This window comes from Zerene cesonia, chromosome 11, assembly GCF_012273895.1.
Source record: "Zerene cesonia ecotype Mississippi chromosome 11, Zerene_cesonia_1.1, whole genome shotgun sequence".
NCBI classification, from domain to species: Eukaryota; Metazoa; Arthropoda; class Insecta; order Lepidoptera; family Pieridae; genus Zerene; species Zerene cesonia.
Window position 1 is genome coordinate 1,603,072 of NC_052112.1, and position 14,291 is coordinate 1,617,362.

Genomic DNA, 14,291 nt, shown 5'->3' on the forward strand with positions numbered 1-14,291 from the left:
ATGTTATTTGCAGTTAACAATTTTCTTTTTTCTTTATTACAATATTTATGGCAAGACTAGGTATATATATATATATGTATGTTTAAATCTTAAAAACTACACAACGGATTTAGATGGGGTATAGTTTTCATAGAGTGATTAAAGAGGTTATATGTGTAATAACATCTATTAAACTACTACGAATTTAACGCGTGCGAGACCGCGGGCAAAACCCCATCAAAATCCGTTGCGTTGTTTCATTATGAAACAAAAATGTATTCTACGAATCGAAGACAATTTAAATGACAAAAAAACCTTAATGATATCATGGATTAGTAATACAGTATCGCATATGATATTACTCATTTCCGACTACCGACATTCCATCTTCACGAAATAGTAGTTATCTTATTTCAATAGACATTTTTCTGCCTACGAGCTCAATTTAATTTACAATTTAATGGACTGACATTATAGAGAGATAATTCTTGATATATTTTTGTTCCTACTAGCTGCGCCCCGCGGTTTCACCCGCGAAAGTCCGTATCCCGTAGGAATATCGGGATAGAAAGTTGCCTATATGTTATTCCAGTTATCCAGCTGTCTACGTACCAAATTTCATTGCAATCGGTTAAGTAGTTTGTGCGTGAAAGAGCAACAAACACACACACACATCCTTATAAACTTTCGCATTTATAATATTAGTAGGACTAGTAGGATTTAAATCACCATCCACAGAAGTAATAGCGTTTCCTTAAACATTTCCAAACCAATTGTTAGAAAAAGCTAGATTATACAGCCCTTTATGATGAACACGGAAACGCTGCAGTCGTCAGCAGTGTTATTATCATCAATCATACATTTTCTTGATCGTTGAAGGAATATTCTGTACGGTACCTTGGATAAGCTAGAACATGGATGTTACTACTGTTATCATTACGTAGTATAAAACTAAGACGCTTTTTCTATCCCCATGTCCCTATGTATGCTTAAATCTTTAAACTACGTAGCAGATTTTTATGCGGTTTCTTAAATAGATACAGTGATTAAAGAGATATCAAGATTCCTGTTTTATCCCAAGGTAGCATCTAATTGGGATAAAAATCCTATCACCCAAGTCAGCTGTCCAAGTATCCTGTCTGTATATTAATTTTCATCAAAGTCCGCAGTAGTTTCAGCGTGATTGACGGACAAACATCCAAACAAACAAACTGTCACATTTATAATATTAGTGTGATAGAGTGATAGCATCTATTACACTCCTCCGAATTTAACGCCTGCGAAGGCGCGGATAACTGTACATTTTAAAGAGTAAATAAAGTCACCCTTCCTCTCATAGCTGAAAATCGGTTTGTTTCATCGTCTTTTTATTATCATATACCTTCGCGAATATTATCTTGTAAGCAATCTTTGAAAAAGCGAAATTGTACTACAAATGTTGCATTGTCATTGTTAACTACTTCAAGTGGTTTGTATGTCTTATTGCTATCTTTTAGAAATTAAAAACTTTAGCGTGGTCACGGGGAGACTGAGGTGTCTCCCCGTGAGCACGCTCGCTGTAAAGCGTTCGAGAGGTTGCGTTAATAATATAATGAATAAATCGCGTTTAAAATCCGTTAAAAAGTTTTTAATTTCTAAATATATAATACTCGCGTAAAATCAAACACAAGAAAATACTATTATTGCTATCTTTCTAAATTGTGATTTTAAATATGCTAAAAGCTATTAATAGTGATGGAATATTATTCTAAAGGTTCCACTGAAGCCAGTGACGACACCCTTATTTCTGATAAGTAGGTGACACTGTTCTCACTTAAAACAACAGTAAAAATCCATGAAAACAATATTGGAGTTGAGACGGTCAACTGGTATATTTATAAAGTGTAATAAACGCATAAGGTTAATTAAGGTTAAAAGGCTTAAGGTAGTTAAATGCGCTAAAAATTCACACGTAATATTTGAATGATATTTACATACGCTTTTATCGAATGTTGGGTATAAGATTATATAAAAGTATAAGATGTGAAAAACCGTGTCCATTAGTGGGGTATGGGGCAGATGGTATTCATATTTTTAATCGATTCTCTTTATGGACATGTAGGAGATCATCCTTCCCTGTCCTGCCACGCCGAGAAAATTTCTTGTCCGTCCCCACCGGGATTCGAACACAGGACTCCCATCTGTTTGATCAATTTTCTTTGTGGATGGTGATCAGCCTTCTGTGTCCTGCCAGACCCAGACAATTTTTTGTCCGTCCCTATCGGGATTCGAACCCAGGGCCCCACAGCCCTACGCTCATGCGCTAACTGTGTTATTTCTGGAATACTTAAGAGGTAACAGTAAAAGAGGTCCCTGCCTATGATACGGAAAACCGCGAGTTAAATCTAAGCGTAATTAAAACGCCTAAGGTCCCACTCACAATAACAAATATCGGAATATGTTGAATTAATTAAAATATCTGGAAAGTTCTCTCGCAGCGGACAGATCATTAAACAAACAGAGTCGGTAGTCGGCTGGAGTTATAAATTACTTGGAGGTAATAAACTTACTTATTGAGTTTAAATCGTTCTGTTATACTGCCATCCTTCCTTGATTTCTCTACTTTATATATTGTTCTCATTATTTTATTTATTTACTAGATGACCCGGCAAACGCTGTTCTGCCTTACTCTTATCATTTAGGGGTATGAAAAATAGATGTTGGCCGATTCTCATAGATACCGGATAAGCATAAAAAATTTCATCAAAATCGGTCAAGCCGTTTCGGAGTAGTATGGCAACGAAAACTGTGACACGAGAATTTTATATATTAGATTTAACGCCAAAGTACAAATGTGTATTAAAATACAATAATATTTAGTACAACAGTATTTAGTATGTGGGAGTCGAGCACGATTGGGCACCGGGGAAGTACCACACCCTCACAGAAGAATATACGTAATTAGTGATTCGTCTATTTCACATTCAAATGATTTAAGCTAGATCAGAACGATATATAAATATATACGTAGGTATTCTAGACGCCAATATAACCTAAATTAATATACTTAAAGCGAAATGTTTTAATTATTTGCTCGTTACGTATAAACTACTGGGCCGTTTTTAGTAATTCCTTTACACTAGCTACACATTTACATAGTAACACTAGCTGCACGCCCCGGCTCCGCCCGGGTTGTCATTTATCGTAATTAAAATTATTTAAACTATCCTATCTCTCAAGTTGGATCGAACTGCACATGGTGTGCGAATTTTATTATAATCGGTTAAGTGGTTTAGGAGTCCATTGACGACAAACATTGTGACACGAGATTTATATATGTTATATCTTTAAACGAGCAATTCTTATATATATATATATATATACACTTACTTTATTACTTTTTTAACAAATAGGAGGCGTTTGAGTAGTCCCAATTTATTATGACTCTTCCTGACAACTATTGGCGAATAATAATACTATTTTTGGCGAATTAAAGTTAAAACAACAAAAAACAAAATACCGAGCAAAGCTCGGTCATCCAGGTGCTATGTGTTAAGATATAAGTTTTACAGCGAGCGAAACCGGAGCGAGCGGCTAGTTAAGGCAAAGAAACTAGGGAGCAACGCATGATCATTGATTAATGCGTAATAGATACGAAATTGAATACTGATGCGCTACCGGTGGCAGTAACAAATGATCTGCTGTAATGGTTCTGTCTATTAGCTATATGCCGCGGCTTCGGCTGCACTTCAAGTTATCGGGCATACAAATTACTGTAACATTCCATTGACTTTGTTGAAGTGAAACTTCTTTAGAATCGTTGTGATTTCAAACCTGATGCAACGGAAAAACGACAGGTAAGAGACAGAAATACAAAAATGTGTAGAATGAAGCCGGCGAAGAATGAGAAAAAAAATAGAATTTATCCAAATAAATTTAGCGGTTCGAATGCGAATAAGAATAGTAAATATATAGATAAACTAGCTGTTCGCCTCGGCTTCGCCCGTGGTACGTATACAGTATATATCATTCAGTGAAATTGCAGCTTTCCAATGGTGAAAGAATTTTTGAAATCGATCCTGCAGTTTTTGCGTGATTATGTAACAAACATACAAAATACAAAGATTTCCTCTTTATAATATTAAAGTAAATAAGAGGCGATTAGTTTCCAATTTATAAAATGCATATGTTATTGAATATAATCATAAGCCCCTACCCCTCATAGGAGGCTTGTTTCCCAGCAGTGGGAACATATATGGGCTGATGATGAATGATGAATAAATACCCTACGTTTATCAAGAGATGTTCCAATTAAAATAACTATAAAATATACCTACATACACATTTCCACAAAAATAAATATATAAAAGCTTATTAAACTATTAAGTTTCAGTTGGTCCAATTCCATAAAACCCTATCAAGAATCGTCAATAGGCTCTCGAGCTTCCGAATCTCTAATTCAAAGATACCCCATATAAACCTTAAGCCGATCAGTATCGACAGCTTCAAATTTAAATTTATATAACGATCCCCGCAGTGCTACCGGCGCTCTTATCAGAACCATTAGAAGCAACTACGATAATTATCTGGCGTGGTAATTAATAAAATAACTCCAAAACCGATTCATGAATAAACAGGGAGTTAAGATGGCATTTCAATAATGTCGCAGTGTATTTATAGTTCAATGTACAGTTTTATTGAAGATCTGTTGAGATATGGGTAATTTGTGAGGTTTTTTTTTGTCATAGCGGGAAACTGAGCTGGTGGTTCGCCTGATGGTAAACGATCACCGCCCATGAAACTTTGGCAGAGGTGTCTGAGCCTAGCCTAGCCTACCATACTTTTTAATGTGAAAACTGGTAGGAGTTATAATAGGGTGTGAAAGATCCTCATTGTCAAACATACAATCATCAGGCCTATTTCCTTCTCCGATCCCTTCCCAATCCATTCCATCTTTCCAGTCATCAATCCTATCCTTATAAGAGATTATCCCTTAAAAGCGGGCAGCAGATTCTCAGAGGGTTGAGCCTCTGCGAATGTTCATGGGCGGTGGCGACCGTTTACCATCAGGTGAACCACCAGCTCAGTTGCCCGCTATGACATAAAAAAAATGTAAGCTTGTTCAATTAAATATGGTTGTTATTCATCTTAATCATAATGAAGCAGTTTTTCAACTATATTTAGGATCAAAAACTCTCATTTGTCGTAGCTGCTCCGTAGATTGCTACTATATTATTTTACTTTACTAAATATATTACAGTACTTATTTAATATTACTTCAAATTGATGTCCAAATTCAAAATCCCACCTAAATATAACCAAAATGTTCCCTGTCACACTTCAATGGACACCATCAGAATATAAAAAGTATAAAAACTATAGAAACCTGACACTGAGCATGCATTATCTGTTGGTTTGGGATAGGATGACACAATCCCATCACCGTAAAAAGCACCCTACACGACCCGCATAAAGTATGAAATCAATTATCAGGTGAGATGATTTCGAAGGAATTGTTTGGATAACAAAATAAGAACATTTAAACTCTCTGGTACTGTATATAAGAACGAAATTAGATTGCTGCGGATTCATTGGAAGATGATAATATAAAAAAGAAGATGCACGGCGGCTTAAAGAATAGACTAGGCTGTAGTTCTTGATTTGAACCTTAATAAGTGGACATAGGGTGTATTTTTGTACGTTTTAAAACCAAATCCGGAGGTCCTGTGGTCTGCGGGGGAATTTTTTTGAAAATATTAATAAGCTATAAGGTTATTAACATAGAGGTCGTAGGTGGCATACATCGACGGTATTACATCCGATAGCTTTTTGTATTAATTAACGATTATAATATAAATGAATGTTATATGACATTTAACAAGCCTTTGAGGACCTATTATGGATGATATTTGTGGGTCAACGCTATCTATATAATGATTTCTACTATTACAAATAATTATGGGAAAAGTCTTTTAACAAGGTTTTTTTTATTTCAATGTCCGTAAGTTCAATTATTCTAAATTGTATGTTGATCTTTACTAATTGAACACTAATTACATGTACTAAATTTTTATCATTTAATAAGAAATGATTGGTGTAGGCAATCTTACTAATATTATAAAAGCGAAAGTTAAGTATGGATGGATGTGTGTACATACATTTCTTAATAGACGTTTGTCACTCTTTCACGCAAAAACTAGTGAACCGATTGCAATGAAATTTGGTACGTAGATATCTGGACAACTGGAATAACACATAACACACTCTTTATTCCGATATTCCTACGGGATACAGACTTACGCGGGTGAAACCGCGAGGCGCAGCTAGTCATTAATAAATATCTGTTCGTATGACATATTATCGCTTTCTTACAATTAGTGAAAACCGACATAACAAAGATAATGAAAAACTCATGGTTTTAAATCACTTTCTCGATAAATATCCATTTACCAAGATACCGTAAGACGTAAGAATGGTCGTGCGAACGTACGTAATAAGTTTTTTTACTCCATTAAATATGAATTAATCTCCTACTGAAATTACATTCATGTAGTTTCATATTAATCTGTCCTTTAATTTGCTGTTATTATAAAACAGTCATCTTAAGCGTATCTCGTAACCCTTTCAGTCATTTAATAAATAAATTTTAATTACATAATTGCTGATAAAGTCCCTTATAGTCTAAACATTATTTTCTTAAGAAACTATTTTAAGGAACCATAGCAGGAAATAGACCGACCCTTACTCTATAAAATAATAATTAATACTCGATTAATCTTTTGAATAAACTGATTGTAAAAAGCCTTCGATAATTATGTCTAAACTAGTTGTTCGCCGCAGCTTCGACCGCGTGGTCAAAATACATTTTCATAGTACAATCGTCCTCTAATTATCGCTTTGGGGGAAGATTAATCAAAATCATTCATTAGCGAATTTCAGCCCGATTAGTCCAATAGGTTGAGCTGTGCGCTGATAGGTTAGACAGGCAGTCACCTTTGAGTTTTATACATTAACTAGCTGTTTCCCGGCGTCACTCGCGCGGTACCCGAGTAAAAAGTAGATTTGTGACAATTCAGAGTATAATCTATCTCTGTACCAATTTCATACAGATACGATATGCAGTTTTCGCGTGAAAGAATAACATACATCTAATACTTTACTTTCGCGTTTATAATATTAGTAGCATTTAACAGAGTTTTTTACAAGATCCAACCAAACGAAACAGCTATATGCCGCGTTTCTCACACTTAAATAATAATAAAACAGTGATTAAATTCATCTGCTATTGAAATATCGGGTGTTAATTACAAAATAAGTCCTCAAGAGGGCAGTGACCGCGCACATGGCGTCTAGCCTAATGGTCGTTTTTGTGAGAAGGCGTGTATTCATAAGTTCGGATGTACCCGTGTAACAATAGTTGTAGTTTATAACGGATTTAAATCGAGTTCTCTATGTGACGTTTTCTATAAAATAACGTTTTGATTTATATAAGATACATGTTAATTACGGTGAAGTTCTTTTAAATGTGACTGTGACTGATATTTTTTAAATTAAAAAGGACTTTTTTGAGTTTTTTTTTTTGCGTTTTATAGCTGTGTTCCACAGAATAAATATAGTAACCAGGTATCGCCGCATCCGCTCCTTCAGGTCATAGTTTTATACTAAAAACTGCATGATAAAAAGACTATCTGTTATAAAAACAGTTTTGCAATTAAAATCAGTAGTTCCCAACAACACCCAATCTTTTCAGCTTTATAAAATTAGTATAGATTTGAGCACAGATAATGAATGAAATAAAAAAAAAACTTACCTCAAAGCGCACTCATCCACATCCGTTTCGCACAGCGTCCCAGTGAAAGTCGGGGGACACTCGCATGTATACGAGTTGAGTCCATCAATACATGTCGCGCCGTTTTGACACAAATGCCCCGGACAGTCGTCGATGTCTATCTCGCAATTTTGGCCTCGGTATCCTGTTGAACAAATGTTGTTTTTATAACGTTTTCTTAGAAATTAAACACTTTTTAACGGATTTTAAACGCGATTTATTCATTATATTATTAACCCGACGTTTCGAACACTTTACAGCGAGCGTGGTCACGGGGAGACCGTAATATAATGAATAAAACGCGTTTAAAATCCGTCAAAAAGTTTTTTATTTCTAAATGAATAATACTCGTGTAAAATCAAACACAAGAAAATACTAAGATTTTCATATTCATTTGCCTCGAATCGGACAATGAAATCCCACAAATTAACCAGTGTTCCAAATTTAAATACCCAGCCATTTCACGTTACTTTCATATGTTAGCGTACTTAAGCACGATAGGCTCTAATTAAGTGTTGAAAACATTGAAACAACGGGGCACACAACTCATATTCCCACGACCACATGTATCCACAGAGCGAAATATGCTTTAAATCTGTCAGCGAGTGACGTCACGCTATGTGAATAAGCAAAATTGAGCAGATGTCAAACATTTAATGGAAAAAGCCTGTTTTTGTGTACACGTGAATGGTGAGCTTTAGCGACTGTTTAAAATTGGAATTTAAAAAGAAGCGCGAAATCTTGAACGTAGGTATAAAAATGTTGAAATAAATTATTGGTACATAATCTAGCGATATATCTTACTGGTAAATAATGGTAGATACCAGAGGTTTTATTGATTATATTATAGCGCCAATCTATATATATAAAATTCTCGTGTCACAGTTTTCGTTGCCATACTCCTCCGAAACGGCTTGACCGATTCCTCTGAAATTTGGTAAGCATATTGGGTAGGTCTGAGAATCGGCCAACATCTATTTTTATCCCGATATTCCTACGGGATACGGACTTACGCGGGTGAAACCGCGGGGCGCAGCTAGTTATATATATAATGATAATAGCAGTGCGTACTAAACAGTTAAAAGACTTATTTATAAACCTATCAATTTAACAACACGTTTTGAGCGGAATTTTTCACAAATAGCTTTAAACTTAACTATTTATACAGATTTATAAAGCCATCCTATTAATTTGGTACTGGCAACATTGTATATAAATGGAATTGTACAATGGTTTTTGGTTTAATAACATAGATACAAACATCCTCATAATATTTTCCACGTATTCTATAGAAATAAATCAGCGGTGGCAACTCAATCTACAACAGGTTTAACTTGAAATTTAGATTTGAATCCACTAATAATGTTACAGAAAATTCACTCTCTGATTGATATGTCCAACCTGATATTTCGAATTTAAAAACAGAATCTGGTAGGCTTTATACCTATTAGACATATTGATATACCAATTGATTAGTCAAGTTTTAAATTATTAAGAATAAACACGTTTTATAAAAAATAAATGGGTATAATAAAGTTTGGTTAACAGAAAAATATGATTGATAAATAAGTAGTGAACATAAAATTTTCTTTTTTTTATTATGGTCCACTTTAATGGAAAGATTTTTTTTTAATATTGAATTTTTTTTTATTTCATTTTTTTGTTCTTACTTTAAGTTTGTACCAAGTGCAAATGCCTTGGAACTCTGATTAAATTAAAGAAAATCAATACATTTGTTTGAAGATATGTGACGCGATTAACATATTGTTGTGAGAGTGTCGACACACTCCTTTCCCACGTCGGATAAATAATTAATATACGGAAGCTGTCACAGATATTTTGGGATTCAAGCCAATAGGGCTGTCAATATAATCTGTAGTAGGTAGATATGATATGAAAGTTTATGTGTTTGTTGATCAATAAAGCGATTGTTTGGATACACAGATTAATTAATATTGGAAAAACTTAAAAGGGTCTTTTTTTATTTGTTAGTAGAGACGAAGTGAGAGACCAAAAACAGTTGATTGAATAATAGTTCTGTAAGAATTAGATAATTATCACGTGAACAGAAAACATTATTTTCTATACCATGTGCTAACTAAAAATAGTGTAAATTTGTTTACCAGTATATCACATGTATACATGACGTTTACATTGACTGGCATTAACAACTACGGACAAACGCAACAACACGCACACATACATATATTAACTTATATGCGTGTGGCAACCCTACGTCCCCGTTTAATAATTCATTAAACATGTGTTTAGAGAAGTGGCTCATTAAAACTATCTCAGCAGGTTTGTTTTTATGAGTTCGTCATATGGTTAACATTAATTTAGTAAATAGGGTTGCCATAAGTAACGGATAACACGATGTTAGTTTGTACATGAGAAAAGAGAAGAAAAAAAATTAGAAATATTTTTGATTAATGTAATTTAAAACAATAGAATTGTTGTAAATACAATATAAATTGTGATTAATGAAGACTTTATATTATAAGACAATTACGAAATATTTGAATCAGATCAATACGTATTTTAACAATGTTTTATACATACATCTTATATATAAAATTCTCGTCTTATATATAAAATTCACGTGTCACAATGTTAGTCTCTATACTCCTCCGAAACGGCTTGACCGATTCCTCTGAAATTTGGTAAGCATATTGGGTAGGTCTGAGAATCGGCTTACATCTATTTTTCATACCACTAAACGATAAGAGTAAGGCAGAACAGCGTTTGCCGGGTGCAGCTAGTAAAATATATAAATAGACCTATTAATTGAATACACATAACTAATCTTCATAGGATGGCATTACTATATGTGTGTTATACTACAAAATAAAAATGTCTGTTGAAATCTAAAGCGTTTAAAATAATAAGGATTGCCACACTGACAGCATTTATTTGTTTCATACGATAATAAAACATGAATTAAAGCTCACGAAATAACGTCTTAGCGAATCGGTGTCAAGCGAATTACGTTCATAGCTCCCGTCAAATTAAGTCGATTTTTGTGTGAAATTAAGTATTATGTCGTAGTGTGTGTAGATATTATAGTGTAAGAGCAATTTGGGCAAGTCAAAGGTCGTGCTTTCCCGAAATTATCAATATTAGCGTAATGTACGCAATTTGATTTATTAGTAACGTTATAGCGTTTTTGTAACAATTGAAATGTAACGTGTGGGGTCGGATTAGAATCCTATATTTATAAAGTAGTTTATTGAATAATTATACCAGAATTTGGAACGGAAGAGATGTCGTTGGTTACGTCTTTTTTGGTGGTTATGCGGGACACACTTACTTGTTTTATAATATATTTCCAATTCAAATCAAATAACAATTGAAATTTAAATCAATTCTTCTTATAAATCCTATCCTACTTCCTACCCTATCCCACTAATTTTATAAATGCGAAAGTTTGTAAGGATGTGTGCTCTTTCACGCAAAAACTGCTGAACCGATTGCAATCAAATTTGGTACGTAGACAGCTGGACAACTGGAATAACATATAGGCAGTTTTATCCCGGTATTTCTACGGGATACGGACTTACGCGGCTGAAACCGCGGGGCGCAGCTTATGAAGATATAAAAGCGACACCGTACGAATCCTCAGAAATAGACGAATTAATGTATTCTTAAATATGATTTTTATAAGTATACATTTCAATAATAAACCCATTTAAAAACTACACTATTTTTAAAACAAACTTCATTTAAAACGTGTATGAGACAAGGAATTGTCTGAATGAATTTTCACGATCAGCACTTGCTGATCAACATAGAGCCAAACATACAAACGTCCCGATGTTATCGGAATATATTCCAAACACGCGTTATTGTAAGTTAACTATCAATTATCGAACAATAAGGTCAGACACAATATTCCCATATTAATCAACGCCTAAGCGTTAACTTGAAGCAAATTAAGTTATCGCTAAGTAAGTACTTGAATTGTGGGAACTGTATGTAGTTTTTTGTTAGTCACAATAACTTAAATGTGTGATTTACGTTCTTAAGTTTTATGTTTACTAATAAGTTGGTAAATATTTTTATTTCTTCACTGCATTCCTTACCAAACATTTATATAATACTAGCTGCGCCCCGCGATTTCACCCGCGTAAGTCCGTATCCCGTAGGAATATCGCGTTAAAAAGTTGCCTATATGTTATTCCAGTTGTCCAGCTGTCTACGTACCAAATTTCATTGCAATCGGTTCAGTAGTTTTTGCGTGAAAGAGCAATAAACACACACACATCCTTACAAACTTTCGCATTTATAACATTAGAAGGATAGGATACGAGATGTATAATATTAACCGGCATGCATTTTAAAACGAATAAACATAACCAAGTAGATAAATCACACTCAAAACGAGTTATGAGATAGCGCTATAAAATGAATATTTACCAATGTACACATCTATAACGCGGTCATAATCTATGTATCCTATATCTAGTTCAGTCGTGGTCGCCTCAGGGCATGGGGTCAAAGAATAATGAAACAGACACGCAATATTACGTTTTGCGCGTTGGATAGCGTGTGAATGAAGGCGGCTGGACAAAAAACTAATAGTCGTGCTAGATTTTTATTCAATTAAAATTTTGTATTATACGAGATTTTAGCTGGATTTCGTGTGTCTTTTGTCTTGTATAAGGTTTCTTTAATTATATACACGCAACGATGAATATGTACCTACAAAACTACATGAAAAACATCGTTGTTTACGCTTGACATTATTTTCTTCAATACCTACAATTAATACGTATATAATAAAAAAAAAATACCCTGGCGAAGACAAGTATCTCAATTGATTTTTCACTATCATAACATCTATATAATATTTCATATTGTGTGGGGTTTAAAGATTCAGAAGGTTTTAAGTACAGAGAATTCATGAATTGATTGATAAATATGTATTATGAATGATGTAGGTTACAGCGCGCGAACACCGCGAAAACGCTATTAACATTTGGTGTTTTATAATACATTTTCAGGTCTAAAATAATTTAGTATTTATTGTCAAAAAATCTTCTATTATCCTATATATATAAAAGAAAGTCGTGTTAGTTACACTATTTATAACTCAAGAATGGCTAAACCGATTAGGTTGAAATTTGGTACAGAGATAGTTTTAGACCCAAGAAAGGACATAGGATAGTTTTTATCCCGGAAATGTAACGGGAACGGGAACTTTGTCGGTAACGCCCCGAGTCTATCTTACCCGTGACTACGCGAACAAAGCCGCGGGCGGAATGCTAGTTATTTTTATAATAATGATAAATGGTAAATTTAAAATGGTATTTATTGTCAAAAAATCTTCTGTTGCTGCATCAAAATAGAAGTACTACATCTTAAATAATCTTTGGACTTGTTGCAAAATAGTTTGGACGCATTAAAATATGTGAGATGGACGATATCTCCGTCCCACTCGCTCCGGCCCGCGGCTACGTTCTAACTAAAGGAACTAGGTGTGTTTATGGCCTCTTATTAGTGGTGAAAACTATTCTTTATTGTCTATGCTTGTCTATATAGTCAAATGAATGCTTATCGTAATGTGTTTTAGTCATGTTTTAGCTTGTAATTTGGACGTAGGTTACAAATTCTTCTAAATTTAATTAATTGCTAAGTTGTTGTTTATTGAGATGTCTTAATAAGCAATATATAAACTATTATTTCGCTTCATGTAATCAATTTGGCGACATTTATTTTGATATAAACATGCAAGCGTAGGTATTATGCTATGCTACTAATATTATAAATGCGAAAGCTTGTAAGGATGTGTGTGTGTTTGTCAGATTTAGTTTGTTTAGTTATTTGTTAGTTGTAGACAGCTGGACAACTGGAATAACATATAGGCTACTTTTTATACCGATATTCCTACGGGATACGGACTGACGCGGGTGAAACCGCGAACCGCAGCTAGTGATATATAAGATATAAAAATATAATATTTTAATAGGTGTACATAGGGCCTAGCGCAGATTCGAGAAACCTTAGATCGAACTAAGATTAAACTATATTAGAAGGGAGAGTTCGAATTACAATTTACAAGCGCTCAGTTTATATTCCAAGTATATTTTCACCCGTGGCTTTCCTCGCGTGGATTACAAAATTTCTTGACAATCGAAGAAGAGGCTGTATGACATCTTTACGACTTACGAGGTATCTAGAAGTCGTCATATCTTATCAATTGTTTATTTTTTTATTTGTCAAACACTGCCATGGGCTTTATACGTGATAGGGGCACATACAAACAGACAAACAGAAAATATCTAACCATTGTTTTGGGATCTGTAGAACATCCATATTGTATAGTAATTGCTCTTTTTGAAAAAGACATTATGTACAGAAATGATCTGGTTAGTGTTCAATTATACTATATCTAGATTGTGGTACGATGTTAGACTGGGAACTAAGTATTTTGTTAATATCTACATGACATAATCCATATATCTATCTGTCTGTCACTACTTCACGCCTAAACCACTGTACTAAT

General features: G+C 34.1%; 1 protein-coding gene across 1 annotated transcript in view; it reads right to left on the reverse strand.

Annotated features, from left to right (window-relative positions):
- LOC119829982 (neurogenic locus Notch protein) overlaps positions 1-14,291 on the reverse strand; it is a 127,421-nt gene that overhangs the window by 30,613 nt on the left and 82,517 nt on the right. The window contains exon 5 of the mRNA XM_038352770.1: positions 7,769-7,931. Within this exon, the coding sequence (XP_038208698.1) occupies positions 7,769-7,931 (163 nt within the window). The remainder of the gene's footprint in view (positions 1-7,768; positions 7,932-14,291) is intronic.